General features: G+C 46.2%; 1 protein-coding gene and 1 gene segment (V, D, J or C); both read right to left on the minus strand.

The window, feature by feature from the left end:
• The window catches only part of LOC144483022 (uncharacterized), a 1,062,789-nt gene that overhangs the window by 766,095 nt on the left and 281,610 nt on the right, over positions 1 to 15,084 (minus strand). The window lies entirely within an intron of this gene.
• On the minus strand, positions 12,379 to 12,774 carry LOC144482989 (T cell receptor alpha variable 22-like). The segment is given in 1 exon segment: positions 12,379 to 12,774. A coding segment is annotated over 1 exon segment (396 nt).

The raw sequence follows: 15,084 nt of genomic DNA on the forward strand, positions 1-15,084 counted from the left end.
CCAATGTAATATAAATAGTGGCAAAGTCAAGTCTGAATAATGAACGATGACATGATCAAGAGTACTCTGTGACAGCGTCTGGTACAATTGAAATAGATCGTGTAATGGCAACACAGAAAGGGCCAACAAGGCTAAACAGAGAGAGGAGCAAGTTCGTTAACAGTTGGGAAACCGTCAATTGTCATCCAGGTATAGATTGAAACTTGTGTATAAATTACAACGCGTTCTTCAATGTATTATTTAACGAACCAAGAACTTGAATAATGATAAATAGGGCCTTCTGAAACGGTAAGGGAGACTGAGTCTCGTGTAATAATCAACAGGCCAGCGACCAGTAGAATAATACTCAAGGACCGGAACACTAAGACATGCAAAAATTAATGTGATGATCACTGAGACAAGGACGAATGAAATAACAATCAGAGTTTGGTCAAACACTAAGAGACAAAGCTTAGTGTCATAATCAAGGAGTGGCGTGCACATTAATAATCAAGGCATTGGTGAAACACCAACAGAGTTTCAAAATCCGTTGTAAGATTCAGCATACGATTTGGTTTCTGAGAAAAGGGTGGCAAAAAAGAGTTAGGTTTTCTGGTAAGTTCTGTGCTGAGCTGTAAATTGTTCGACAGCAAAAGGAATTATTAAAAATGTGAGACTATCAGTTATTTTACCTCGTGTTGAAACAATGACCAACTTTGAATGGATCAGGTTCACACTAGGATTATGTAAGGAAAATAAATCTATTGTAAGGAACGGACAAGATAATGAGAGTTATATATTTGGGTGGACAGTAGGACATTGCAGATTTCCTGCTGTGCTGGGTGGTCTAAAAGAAGTAGGGTCGGCCAATCTTGTCTGACATACTGTTGGTCATATTTTTTATGCAGCAAAATTAGCCATAGTTTGTGCGAAGTACTGGGATTGCGAAGTCCACTTTTGGTCTTTATTGCAGTTTGTTTGGCAGCCTAAAATATTGAACAGAACTTTCCCATTCCCTTTGTCGTTACCTGGAGCCTCGAACCGCAGCCACAGAGTGTATCGGTCAGAGAGAGTTTTTGTGAGTGAATGTCAACAAACAACGAACAGTTTTCAAAAGTTTATAAGAGTGATTTTAAATCGATCCCCTTTCACAGAGCTCCCACCATATTCATTGTCCTTCCGAGAGACTGTCCATTGTCTGTCACTGTGCCCGGTAATTCTGAAAATGACAGAACTGGAAACTAAGCATTACTGAATGAAAACATAGCTTTAAATGCAAAGAACAGAAGGTGATGACGGAGGAATGGCTTGCTTAAATCAAAAACGATCGCTCTTTGTGTATCGTGTATGTCTGCTTGGATATTGTCAGTGGGAGTTATCATATTGCAACCCGATCCTCGGTTACTGGACTGAAGAAAGCTGTCGATCTGAGTCGCCTCTTCAGATGAGACATTTCACCGACGGCCAGCCATCCTGACCAGGGTGTTGCTACAGAATTCCATGAACTTCTGAAATAAGAGCGGAAATTAGAAAACCAAAGAAATCACCCGCACTGAACTCCCCATTCCTTCGTTGAGGAGAGAGGGTTGTGGCTGCTCCACTGAACAGAACAATATCGTCCCCCATTCCCTCCTCAACAGACTGAGGTGAGAGGGGATTTCAAATCCATGTCACACATCCAATGCAGAGACAGATAATTGACAGCTCCCTCTTTCTACTTGAGCGTTATTCACACAGCACACCACCAGAAACCATAGATCCGGGCCGCCCATCAATGACCTCCTGCAGCAATAACAGAAAATGCTGGAACATCTCAGCAGACCTCACAGAATCTGTGGGGAGAGAATAGAGCCAACGCTTCCTGTCTGGATTACCGTTCGTCAGAGCTCATGGTCACTGCTCTCTGCCAATCAACGTTAGGTCACATAAAGAGGGACATACCCAAACTGTGGATCGCAACACCCAGCTGTGTCGCGGGAGTCCATTCTGGGGTTGGGAACTCCGGGGCCGCAATAGCTGACGAGCTTTGATTGAATGTTCACAGCTTTCTGTCGCCTTTAAATCTTTCAGTCTGTTTTTTTTAACGTTGGGCATGATCTAATTTACCGCCGGTCGGGTCCGAAGAATTTCAGTGCAATTCTGAGATCCAGCTTCCCAGTGTCGTCCAGCTCTGCAGTCTCCATCTCCCCGTCATGTGAGCCATCAGCTCCAGGCAGCAGAGCGATGGAAATCTTCTTTGTTTTCACCCTGTGTGTCTGTTAACCCCGTGAGTACCGACCAAACTTACCCACATTGTGTGGATTGAATATAAAACTGCCCCAGTCCACCCCAATTACAGACACTGTCTGGGGTTTTAGTCCCGTTGTGTGGTTCGGCTCTGATGGTCCATTAAACTCTGTGATTAATTTCCAGGGTCATTCAGTCAGTCAGTGACACAGAGCCCAGCAGCAGTGACCAGGAAGGAATATCAGTCTCTCACCGTCACCTGTGTTTTCTATGGCGGTTATTACTATTTGGAAAATGGTGATTTCTTCAGACAAACCCAGACTGGAACAGAGCGGGAGAGGATCACCAGCGGAGGGAGATTTGTTGTGTCGGTGAATAAAGCAGAAAAGACATTTTCACTGGAAATTCGGGACTTGAGAGTTGAAGACACCGCCACCTATTACTGTGAAGCTCATTACAAATACGAAACACACAGTGGTCGGCCTCGACTTCCCGCGGTACAAAAACTCTCACTGCAAAGTTTCACATAAACACATTAAAAATCGGACCTATTCTTTCTGAAACACTCAGTTTCACCTCACATGCTCTGTTCCATAATCTCGTTTATAATGAGACGGGATTATTACAGTTTGCACTTTGAGTTTTATAAATACGGAGCGCGGGTGGTGATATCTTTTCCGGGATTGATGTTGTTGAATGGAGATTGGGAATGACTGACCCCAGTTCCAACCCATCTCAAAATATAGGGTCCTGTTCCCTCAGGTTCCCTCAGATGGTACCATCTGACGAAGGAGCAGTGCTCCGAAAGCTTGTGGTATTTGTTACCAAATAAACCTGTTGGACTTTAACCTGGTGTTGTGAGACTTCTTACCGTGTTCCCCCAGTCCAACGCCGGCATCTCCACATCATGACTAGTGGTGTTCCGCAGGGCTCTGCTCTGGGACCTCTGCTGTTTCTGATATATATAAATGATTTGGAGGAAGGTGTAGCTGGTGTGATCAGTAAGTTTGTGGACGACACAAAGATTGCTGGAGTTGCGGATAGTGATGAACATGATCAGAGAATGCAGCAGGATATAGATAGGCTGGAACATTGGGCGGAGAAATGGCAGATGGAATTTAATTCAGATAAATGCGAAGTGATGCATTTCGGTAGATCTAATGTAAGGGGGAGCTATGCAATAAATGGCAGAGCCATCAGGAGTATAGACACACAGAGGGACCTGGGTGCACAAGTCCACAGATCCTTTAAGATGGCAGCACAGGTGGAGAGGGTGGTCAAGAAGGCATATGGCATGCTTGCCTTTATTGGACGGGGCATAGAATATAAAAGTTGGCATATGATGTTGCGGCTGTATAGAACGTTGCTTAGGCCAAATTTGGAATACTGCATCCAGTTCTGGTCGCCACACTACCAAAAGGACGTGGAGGCTTTGGAGAGAGTACAGAGGAGGTTTACCAAGATGTTGCCTGGTATTATCTATGAGGAGAGATTGGGTAAACTGGGGATGTTCTCCCTGGAAAGACGGAGGATGAGGGGCGACCGAATAGAGGTGTATAAAATTATGAAGGGCATAGATAGAGTGAACAGTGGGAAATTTTTTCCCAGGTCGGAGGTGACGAACACAAGGGGGTCACAGGTTCAAGGTGAGGGGGGCAAGGTTCAACACAGATGTCAGGGGGACGTATTTTACACAGAGGGTGGTGGGGGCCTGGAATGCACTCCCAAGCAAGGTGATTGAGGCGGACACGCTGGGATCGTTTAAGACTAGATAGCCACATGAACAGACTGGGAATAGAGGGATACAAACGAATGGTCTAGTTGGGCACATGAGTGGCGCAGGCTTGGAGGGCCGAAGGGCCTGTTCCTGTGCTGTATTGTTCTTTGTTCTTTGTTCTTTGTTCAATGTGGTCATGGCTGATCCAGGACTTCAGTGCCATATTCCTCCTTTTCCAAAAACCCTTGGTGTCATTAAAATCTAAAAAAAACAATCGATTTCCTTCTAGAATATATTCAGTGACTTCGCCTCCACAGCCTTCTGTGGCAGCTGATTTCCAAAGGTACATTACCCTTGCAGTGAAGAAAATTTCTCTCATCTCAGTCCTAAATATCCCATTTCCTGACACTGCACCCCCTGGATCTAGACGTCCCAACCGTGGAAAACATCCTTCCCGCATCTAAACTGTCCAGCTCTCATAGAATGTTATACGGTTCAATCAGATCTTCTCTCATCCTTCTAGATTCTAGTGATTACAAGCCCAGTCCAACCAATCTCTCATAGCTCAGTCCCACCAACCCCGGTATCAGCCTAGTGAAGGTTCACTGTACTCCCTCGATGGCAAGTATGTCCGTGCTTACCCAATGAGACCAAAACTGCATTCAATAATCCAGGTGTGAACTCAACAAGGTCCTGTAGTAAGACATCCCTACTTCTGAATTTAAATCCTTTTGCAATGAAGGCCAACACCTCATTTGCCTTTCCAATTGCTTGCTGCACCAGCTTTTCTACCTTCACTGATTGGTGTTGAAGATCCCTTTGTACATCCACTCCTCCCAATATATCATCGTTTAAATGATACTTTTCCTTTATTTTTTCATACTGAGCTTTATAACTTCACATTTAGCTACATTGTTCTATATCCGCCATATGGAATTGGCAGATGGAATTTAATCCAGATAAATGCGAAGTGATCCATTTTGGAAGAACTAATGTAGGGGGGAATTATACAATAAATGGCAGAGCCATCAAGGGTATAAAAACACAGAGGGACCTAGGTGTGCAAGTCCACAAATCCTTGAAGGTGGCAGCACAGGTGGAGAAGGTGGTGAAGAAGGCATATGGTATGCTTGCCTTTATAGGTCGGGGTATAGAGTATAAAAGCTGGAGTCTGATGTTGCAGCTGTATAGAACACTGGTTAGGCCACATTTGGAGCACTGCATCCAGTTCTGGTCGCCCCACTCCCAGAAGGACGTGGGGGCTTTAGAGAGAGTGCAGAGAAGGTTTATCAGGGTGTTGCCTGAGGAGAGATTGGGTAAACTGGGCTTGTTCTCCCTGGAAAGACGGAGAATGAGGGGAGACCTAATAGAGGTGTACAAAATTATGAAGGGTATAGATAGGGTGAACAGTGGGAAGCTTTTTCCCAGGTCGGAGGTGATGATCATGAGGGTTCACGGGCTCAAGGTGAGAGGGGCGAGGTATAACTCAGATATCAGAGGGATGTTTTTTACACAGAGAATGGTGGGGGCCTGGATTGCGCTGCCAAGTAGACATGCTGGCATCGTTTAAGACTTATCTGGTTAGTCACATGAGCAGTCTGGGAATGGAGGGATACAAACGAATGGTCTAGTTGGACCAATGAGCGGCACAGGCTTGGAGGGCCGAAGGGCCTGTTTCCAGTGCTGTACTGTTCTTTGTTCTAAAGTTTATTTATTAGTCACAAGTAAGGCTTACATTACCCTACAATGAAGGTACTGTGAAAATCCCCTGGTCGCTACACTCCACTGCCTGTTCGGGTACACAGGGAAAATTTAGCATAGTCAATGCATCGAACCAGCACGTCTTTCAAACTGTGGGAAGAAACTGGAGCACCCGGAGGAAACCCATGCAGATACGGGGAGAACGTGCAAACTCCACACAGACAGTGACCCAAGCTGGGGTTCGAACCTGGGTCCCTGACACTGTGAAGCAGCAGTGCTAACCACTGTGCCACTGTGCTGTGACAGGATTGTTGTCGGTGCAAGCTCCTGAGTCTAGTTACTATGTTTCTATATCGATGTTTCTATGCACTATGGAGGATCCATGATGTGGAGATGCCGGCGTTGTACAGGGGTAGGCAAAGTTAGAAGTCTCACAGCACTAAGTCAGTCAAACGGGTGACATATCTGATGAAGGAACAGCGTTCCGAAAGCTCGTGATTCCAAATATATCTGCTGGTTTTTAACCCGGTGTTGTGAGAATTCTTACTGTGGAAGATGCCAGTGGTGTTGACCCTAACAGAACACATAATCTCAGTCTTAAATTAGCGCTCGTTTATTCTGAGAGTATGCCCTCTGTCCCTACACTCTCCCACGAGGGGAAACATCCTCTCAGCATTTACACTCTCAAGCCCCTCAATAATCCCATATGTTTCACTAACATCACATCCCATTTTTCTAAATTCCAGTGAGTAGAGACACAACCTGTTTAATATTTCCTCATAAGACAATCCCTCCGTACCGGGGATCAGCCTTGTGAACCTTCTCTGAACTACCTCCAATGAAATAATATATGTCCTCAAATAAAGAGACGAAAGCTGCTTACGGAACTCCAGATGTGGTCTCACCAGTACCTTGTACAGTTGCAGCAAGACTTCCCTATTCTTACAATCCAACATCTCATTAGCCTTCCTGATTACCTGCTGCATATGTCTGCTCATTTTCTGTATTTCATGTACAAGTACCCCTAAGTCCCTTTGTGCGGCACCTTTACACAGCTTCCCTATTTGCATAATACTCTGTTCTTTTGTTCTCCCTTCCAAAATGAACATTTTCATTTTTCCCCACATTAAACTCCCTTTTCGAACTTACCGCCGAATTAAAAAACTTATCAATATCTCTCTCAACTATTTATTTCCCTGTCGTAACTTGCCTTTCCACCTATGTTTGTGTCTGCAGCTTTTGCTACAGTATATATGCTCCCTCCCTCCAAGTCACTAACATTTATTGTATGCAGTTGTCCGCCAGGCACTAATTCCTCTGGAACCCCACCAGTACACGTCGCAAAACTGAAAACCCTTTATCCCAAATTGCTGTTTCTTGCCCATCAGCCAATTCCCTTCTATTCCAATATACTACCATGAACACCATGGGCTCTTATGTGATGAGTTAACATTTTGTGAGGTACCTTGTCGAACGTCTTCTGGAAGTCCAAACTGAACACATATACTGATTCCCCTCTATCCACTCTGGATGAGACTTCCTCGAAGAACTCTAATACATTAGTTAGACATGATTTCTCTTTTCTTTCCAATAAATTATGCCATTTCAATTCCTACCTTGTTACTTACAATGAAACGAATCTTCTTAAAAGGACATCGGTGATTGTGTTGTTTCCGATCACTGACAGCCCCATTGTGACATCTTTCAGGAGCTCATCCCTATTGGCTTTGGCGATGTTCACAAGTGACTTTCTAATTGGCATGCTTGGATTGGCGCAGTCTGTTCAATCAGATTTCGAATGGGTGTGTGTGTGTGTGGGGGGGGGGGGGGGAGGGAGGGGGGAGGGGGGGGGGGAGGGGGGGGGGAAGGAGGGAGGTGGGGAGGGGGGAGTGGGTGGTCACTCCTGTTTGATAATTGACATTCCAAAACAAGGAAAATAAATGTTAGAAATAAATCCTGTCTCTGTGGATTATCTGGATTATCTGGAGATGGAAGATGTTTCGGAGAACTTTTCCAAGGAAGCATTGGTAGGCCGAATGGCCTCAGCCGGTGCTCCAGGATTCTATGATTCTCGTTGCTTCATGCCCCAACCGCTCGATTTGTCGGTAGAAACCTGAATAGTGAGCAGGTGCTGAATGGTCAGAGACTTTTGTGGATTCAACCGTCGCTATTTCCGCTCCATTCACTCCGAGTGCAGCTGAGAGTCACCGCAAACGTCACTCAATATTGAGTCTGCCGTATCCCCGCCCATTGCTTCCGTTTGCTGCTCTCACTCTGACCTGATTGTGTGATTGGACAGATTGCTGCCGCTGCTCCATTCCACTCATTGGTTGGATCAGCAGTGCAGTGAGCGGAGATCTGTATGGTTGTCTCTCACAGAGGATTTCCATCACGGCAGAGTTACAGACCCAGGAAGGATCATGGGGAACCGTCCTGCTTCGATTCTCATCATTATTTCAGTTCTTAGTAAGTAACTCCTGGGGCAAAGGGTGTCAAAGGATATGGGGGGAAGGTGAGAACAGGTTATGGAATTGGATAATCAGCCGTAATCATAATGAATGGCCGAACAGGCTCTAAGTGCCGAATGGCAAACCCTGCTCCTATTCCCCAAGTTCTATATATTTCCTTCCCTGTAATGCCGGATATCATTGCTGGTAAAATATGAGTGATGGTTAAATGACAATTTGGTTTATAAATATTAGGCTGCAGCTGATTGTTTTTACCTTTACTATAATTTTACATTAGACTGGAGTCACCAAGACACAGTGGAGCAGCCGGTTGGCGAAAAAACAGTTCAAGAGGAAAGTAATGTCACAATAACCTGCAAATTTAAGACAAGTGATTCCAACCCTTATGTGTACTGGTACAGCCAGAGTCCCGGGCAGTCTCCACAGTATATGCTTCACATTCTGGGTGTGAAAATGTATAGACACGCCGACATTAGCGACCGCTTTTCAGCTACACTAAATAAAACTGCCAAGATCACCGAGCTGACGATCGGCAACACATTCATGGCTGACAGTGCGGTATATTTCTGTTCCTTGGAGTCCACACTGCTACAGATATAGCGAGACCCATACAAGAACACCACAATACATGTACCGAACTTAACATCGTCTCCCTCTGGCGGCCATAATGTGGAGATGCCAGCGTTGGACTGGGGTAAGCACCCGAAGAAGTCTCACAACAACGCGTTAAAGTCCAACAGGTTTATTTGTTAGCACAAGCTTTTGCAGTGTCTCTCCTTCCTCAGGTGAGCGAGGAGTTGTGTTCACAAACAGGGCATACAGGGATACAGACCCAATTTACAAGATAATGTTTGGAATGCGAGTCTTTACAGGTAATCAAGTCTTAAAGGTGCAGACATTGTGAGTGGAGAGAGGGTTAAGCACAGGTTAAACAGGTGTGTATTGTCTCCAGCCAGGACAGTTATTGAGATTTTGCAAAACTAGGCAAGTCGTGGGGGGTTACAGAAAGTGTGACATAAACCCACGATCCCGGTTGAGGCCGTCCGCATGTGTGCGGAACTTGGCTATCAGTTTCTGCTGGGCGATTCGGCGTTGCCGTGTGTCGTGAAGGCTGCCTTGGAAAACGATTACCCGAAGATCAGAGGCTGATCCCCATGGTAACAGAATGGTCATTGAAAGTGGCAATGCAGTTAAAGGTACAGACAATGTGAGTGGAGGGAGCATTAAGCACAGGTTAAAGAGATGTGTATTGTCTCCAGACAGGACAGCTCGTGAGATTTTGCACAGGTTCGAACAAGACTTTTTCACCGCACAGGACCTTCAACCGATGCTATACACTAGATACATCGATGACATTTTCTTCCTTTGGACTCATGGTGAACAATCACTGAAACAACTATATGATGACATCAACAAGTTCCATCCCACCATCAGACTCACCATGGACTACTCTCCGGAATCGGTTGCATTCTTGAACACACGCATCTCCATTAAGGACGGCCACCTCAGCAACTCACTGTACTGCAAGCCCACGGATAACCTCATGATGCTCCACTTCTCCAGCTTCCACCCTAAACACGTTAAAGAAGCCATCCCCTTCGGAAAAGCCCTCCGTAAACACAGGATCTGCTCGGATGAGGAGGATCGCAAAACAGACACCTCCAGACGCTGAAAGATACCCTCATAAGAACAGGATATGGCGCTCGACTCATCAATCGACAGTTCCGGCGCGCCACAGCGAAAAACTGTACCGACCTCCTCAGAAGACAAACACGGGACATGGTGGACAGAGTACCCTTCGTCGTCCAGTACTTCCCCGGAGCCGAGAAGCTACAACATCTCCTCCGGAGCCTTCAACATGTCATTGATGACGATGAACATCTCACCAAGGCCATCCCCACACCCACACATCTTGCCTTCAAACAACCACACAACCTCAAACAGACCATTGTCCGCAGCAAACTACCCAGCCTTCAGGAGATCAGTGACCACGGCACCACACAACCCTGCCACAGCAACCTCTGCAAGACGTGCCGGATCATCGACACAGATGCCATCATCTCACGCGAGAACACCATCCACCAGGTACACGGTACATACTCTTGCAACTCGGCCAACGCTGTCCACCTGTTATGCTGCAGGAAAGGATGTCCCGAGGCATGGTACATTGGGGAAACCATGCAGACACTATGACAACGGATGAATCAACACCACTCGATAATCACCAGGCAAGACTGTTCTCTTCCTGTTGGGGAGCATTTCAGCGGTCACGGGCATTCAACCTCTGGTCTCCCGGTAAGCGTTCTCCAAGGCGGCCTTCACGACACACGACAGCACAGAGTCGCTGAGCAGAGACTGATAGCCAGGTTCCGCACACATGAGGACGGCCTAAATCGGGATATTGGGTTCATGTCACACTATCTGTAACCCCCCCCCCCCCCCCACAACTTGCCTGGATGTGCAAAATCTCACTAAATGTCCTGTCTGGAGACAATACACATCTCTTTAACCTGTGCTTAATGCTTCCTCCGCTCACATTGTCTGTCCCTTTAAGACTTGATTAGCTGTAAAGACTCCCATTCCAATCATTATTCATGTAAATTGCGTTTGTCTCTTTGTGCCCTGTTTGTGATCAGAACTCCCACTCACCTGATGAAGGAGCAGCGCTCCGAAAGCCTGTGGCTTTTGCTACCAAATAAACCTGTTGGACTTTAACCTGGTGTTGTTAAACTTCTTACTGTGTTTACCCCAGTCCAGCGCCGGCATCTACACATCTTGTCTAGGTCACAAGAGGAACAGATTGCAAAATCATGAGACATATCTTTATGGCGCAATGCATGCAGTTAACCTCCAAATCTACTTCAGAGCAGCGGTAATGAAAGCTCTTAGATGTAGAGATCATGTAGCCAAATATTACTGTTATATCATCTTCCAGGGCCGTTAACTGAGAATGCCCCAGCAATTCCTAGAACCAAACATTTGATGTGTCAAAGTCTGCTGTAGTTATGAATACTTGGAATGCTCCATCATAATTTCAACACAGACTCACCTCGTTAAAAAGGCTGTATTATCCGACAGTACCACGCACCACTTCCTGAATCAGTCGCTAATCAGCCATGCTAAACTCTCCCTCAGTGTACCCGAACAGGCGCCGGAATATGGCGACGAGGGGATTTCCACAGTAACTTCACTGCAGTGTTAATATAAGCTTACTTGCTACACTGATGAATAGACTGAAGCACTGAACTTCTGATCTAACCAATGACAGAAATCGACCAGCGGCAGCAATGTCTCGAAAAGCACAATGGTGTTAGAGTGAACGCAGCAACCGGAAGCTGTGACCGGGGTCACCGCAGACTCAAAGCTGATGGAAGTGCGGAGTTCTCAGCTGCAGTCGCAGGTGATGGAGAGGAAACAGCGACAGCTGAACCTGCAGCAGTCTGTGACTACCCTGCATCTGCTGACTGCTCAAGTGACTGAGAAAAAATAGTGTCGGACGGGCGCGAATGGATCATAAACAATTGACTCTCCCTGTGGCTCAATGAAAGACATTTCCCAATTGTTCTTCTCACCCCTCATTCCACGTGTTATTTTCCGTTCTCAAGGTCTGACAATGCCTTTTTGAAATTTACTATTGAATGCTCTTCCCTTATAGTTTGCGGCGCTCTACTCCAGATGGTAACAAATAGCAATGCAATGAATAACATTTTTCGATCCCTGTCCACTTTTCTGTGAAAATGGGATGACTTGGTCGTTTATTTATCGACCAGGTGCATTGCTGTCTTTGTTCGTTCAAATGAACAGCGAACCGGTCTGAGAGATTTTGGGACCTATCTCAATGTCTGGCCCTCTACCACTTCATTAAATATCCCATAACTTACCCGGAATACTGCGCTGTCTAGATAGGTACAGAAAGCTTTCAGATATGGAGTGACTGTCCCTTAGCACTCCTGACTGGTCTTTCAGAGCGTTCAACTCCGATGGAGTCTGGGAAACTCAATGTCTGTCACTCGTCCCTGCAGCCGAACTTAGAATGTGTCACAGACTGGAATGGGATTTATCACAGGAAATAGACAAGGATCCTTTTAATATTGATTCACCGAATACCACGATTATTCCAATTTGGAAGCACCATGGAACATGCGCTGCCCGGATGACATTTCCACAGAAAATAACCCAATTTAAATGTATTTTATCCGTTCTTTTTTGATTTTAAAGAGTAAACCCAAATCGGCAACAGATCTCACTGATCGGGTGACTGTGGCGCGTATCCAAGGGAGAGAGTGATTAAAAGCCCAGCTCTCTGCACAGGCTCCACTTTCTGGATGATCGCGGCAGGTTTTTGTACGGCCCTGTATGGTATTTGCTACATTGTGCCTCCATTGCACAGAAATAGGTGGCGGTGTCTGTCAGCCGAGCTTCACTAACATTCATAACGCTGTGGTTCTCTGAGAAAGTATGCCGAGCCGTGATCCTGCCCTGATCGCTGGTGCCGCTCACCAGGTGCTGCACGGTTCTGTCTAGATTTTGTCTGTACCATTGAAGGACCTTTCCAGCTCCTGTGGTTGAACAGTTCAACGATGCAGTGGCTCCCTCGGTAACAACCACTGACTCCGGAGACTGTGATAGCTCTTTACTGCCAGCGGCATCTGGGAAGAATATGTACATTTGCAGTAATAGCATATCGTACTATAATGTAGCACAATAAAGTACAATTGTATTCACAATTCGAGATGATACAATAAAGCTGAGTTCAATTTAACAGAGCCTAACATTGCTGAGGTGTGAAATATTCCTGTCAGAAATAGTGACCACACTTACACTGAGGGAACAGTAAGAAATCCAGGAAAATAATCAACCAAGTGAAGGTCAGAAACATGTTGGATCCTATAGACTTGTGAGAAACAGCTGTCAGCGGATCCCAGGCTGAGAGAAGCTCCTGGGAAAGCAACCCTATTGGATATCAAGCCGAACCCCAAACCAGTTACACAGTGGCGGTGAGAGCCGGGTCGCGGGGACTTGTGATCACAAAGTGAATCAGTGAAGGAGCTTCAGCATTGATAGTGCGGGGGAGGAGAGTGCGCATGCGACAGAGCATCCGGTATTGTGACGTCAGAACATCCGGCATTCTGACGTCAGAGCATCCGTGGCATTGGAACCTCATAGAATCATAGAATGCCTACAGTGCAGAAGGAGACCATTCGGCCCATTGAACCCGCACCGACCACAGCCCCACCCAGGCCCTCTCCCTGTAACCTCACATCTTTACCCCGCGAATCCCTTTGACACGAAGAGGCTTTTCAGCATGGCCAGTCAACCTAACCCGCACATCTTTGGACTGTGGGAAGAAACCGGATCACCCAGAGGAACGCAGACACGGGGAGAACACCCAAATTCCAGACAGACAGTGACCCGAGACTGGAATCGAACCCGTGTCCCTGGCGCTGTGAGGCAGTTGTGCTAACCATTGTGGCACCATGCCGCCCAACGTCAGACGTCAGAATGCGGAATGTGTGGCGTCAGAATGTGTGACGTCACCCTATAGCCCATGTGACGTCACTATGTAGTGCGAGTGACGTCAGTGGGTCTGGTCTGAGGGTCAGAAACATTTCTCCTGGAGCCGATCTGAATATTCAGCCCTGAGTTGATGGGAATTAACAGCTGATCAGAAACATCTCTCCCGAAACTGATGTGAATATCCAGCTCTGAGGTTGCAGAATAAAGATCTAATCAGAAGCAGGGAGGTCCTGCGTTCATGTCGGTTAGTCGCTCAATGCACAACGCGTCTGATTATGGATCAGAAGATTTCAAGTTCGATTTCTGCCTGGCTCGATGTAAACTTGACGGTAGTTCAAGCTCTCTGTTGATCACAGTTTCTGTAATTGTCATCACATTCGCTTCACACGCGAAAGGTCCCCTGTTCGAAACCGGGCAGATGCATTATTAAACTTTCTCAGTTAGGTTGCGGAAAGTCTGCATGATTTCAATTTTTTATGGGCCAAATGGTGGCACAATGATTATCACTGATGCCTCACAGCGCCAGGGACCCGGGTCAATTCCGACATTGGCTCACTGTCTGTGTGGAGTGTGCATGTTCTCCCCGTGTCTGCGTGGGTTTACTCTGAGTGCTCCGGTTTCCTCCCACAGTCCAAAGATGTGCGGATTGGGTGGATTTGCCATGATAAATTGCCTCTTAGTGTCAGGAGGACTAGCTAGGGTAAATGCATGGAGTTCAGGGGATAGGGCCTGGGTGGGATTGTTGCCGGTGCAGAATCGATGGGCCGACTGGTCTCCTTCTGCACGATAGGGATTCTATGTTTTCTATCTGTAGGCTGATTTGATGATGGAACTGTCGGTCTGATCATATTCTGCTGTCTGTTTTCTCAGTCACTGCTGGAAACAGATGCGTGACAGTTTGATGCAATGCTTATTTCGTTTCCGCTCGGTGTAGGAGAGTGTGTCTGTGGATAATTGGCACTGTGCACATTGATGTAATCAGTATCTGGGAGAATCGGGCAGGTGGGATACTGGTCATCGAGTGGTGAGGGGTCGGCGCTTTCAGGGTCGCAGACTGGCTTCGATGTACTAAGATTTAATGTTTTTGATTTTAAGAAAAATTGAAATACTTCCTGATCGAAAACAGCTCTGTCAGAATCAGTGGAGTGAGATTTGTAGTTTTGCTTGCGAGCTGGAAATGTCACATGTGCAACTGGTCAAGAACAAACACAGAGTGAAGGACAGTGATAGGTTGTAAGGTTCTTCCGATAGAGATCGTGATACAAGGTAACGTCTGGGTGCTAATGGGCCAGATTTAACCGTTTACACTGACAAAAATATCACGCATTTCTGGATAAAAATTCCCAGGCTAAGAAGAAAACTTCTCACCGAATGAACATTAAACTCTTTCACCTTTATTGATTGCAGTTTTCATTCAGACACTGAGGTCAACAAAGCGGGATGGAAAAAGATTCAGTTTGATTGGTGACGCTGCCG

This window comes from Mustelus asterias, unplaced genomic scaffold, assembly GCF_964213995.1.
Source record: "Mustelus asterias unplaced genomic scaffold, sMusAst1.hap1.1 HAP1_SCAFFOLD_44, whole genome shotgun sequence".
Taxonomy (NCBI): Eukaryota; Metazoa; Chordata; class Chondrichthyes; order Carcharhiniformes; family Triakidae; genus Mustelus; species Mustelus asterias.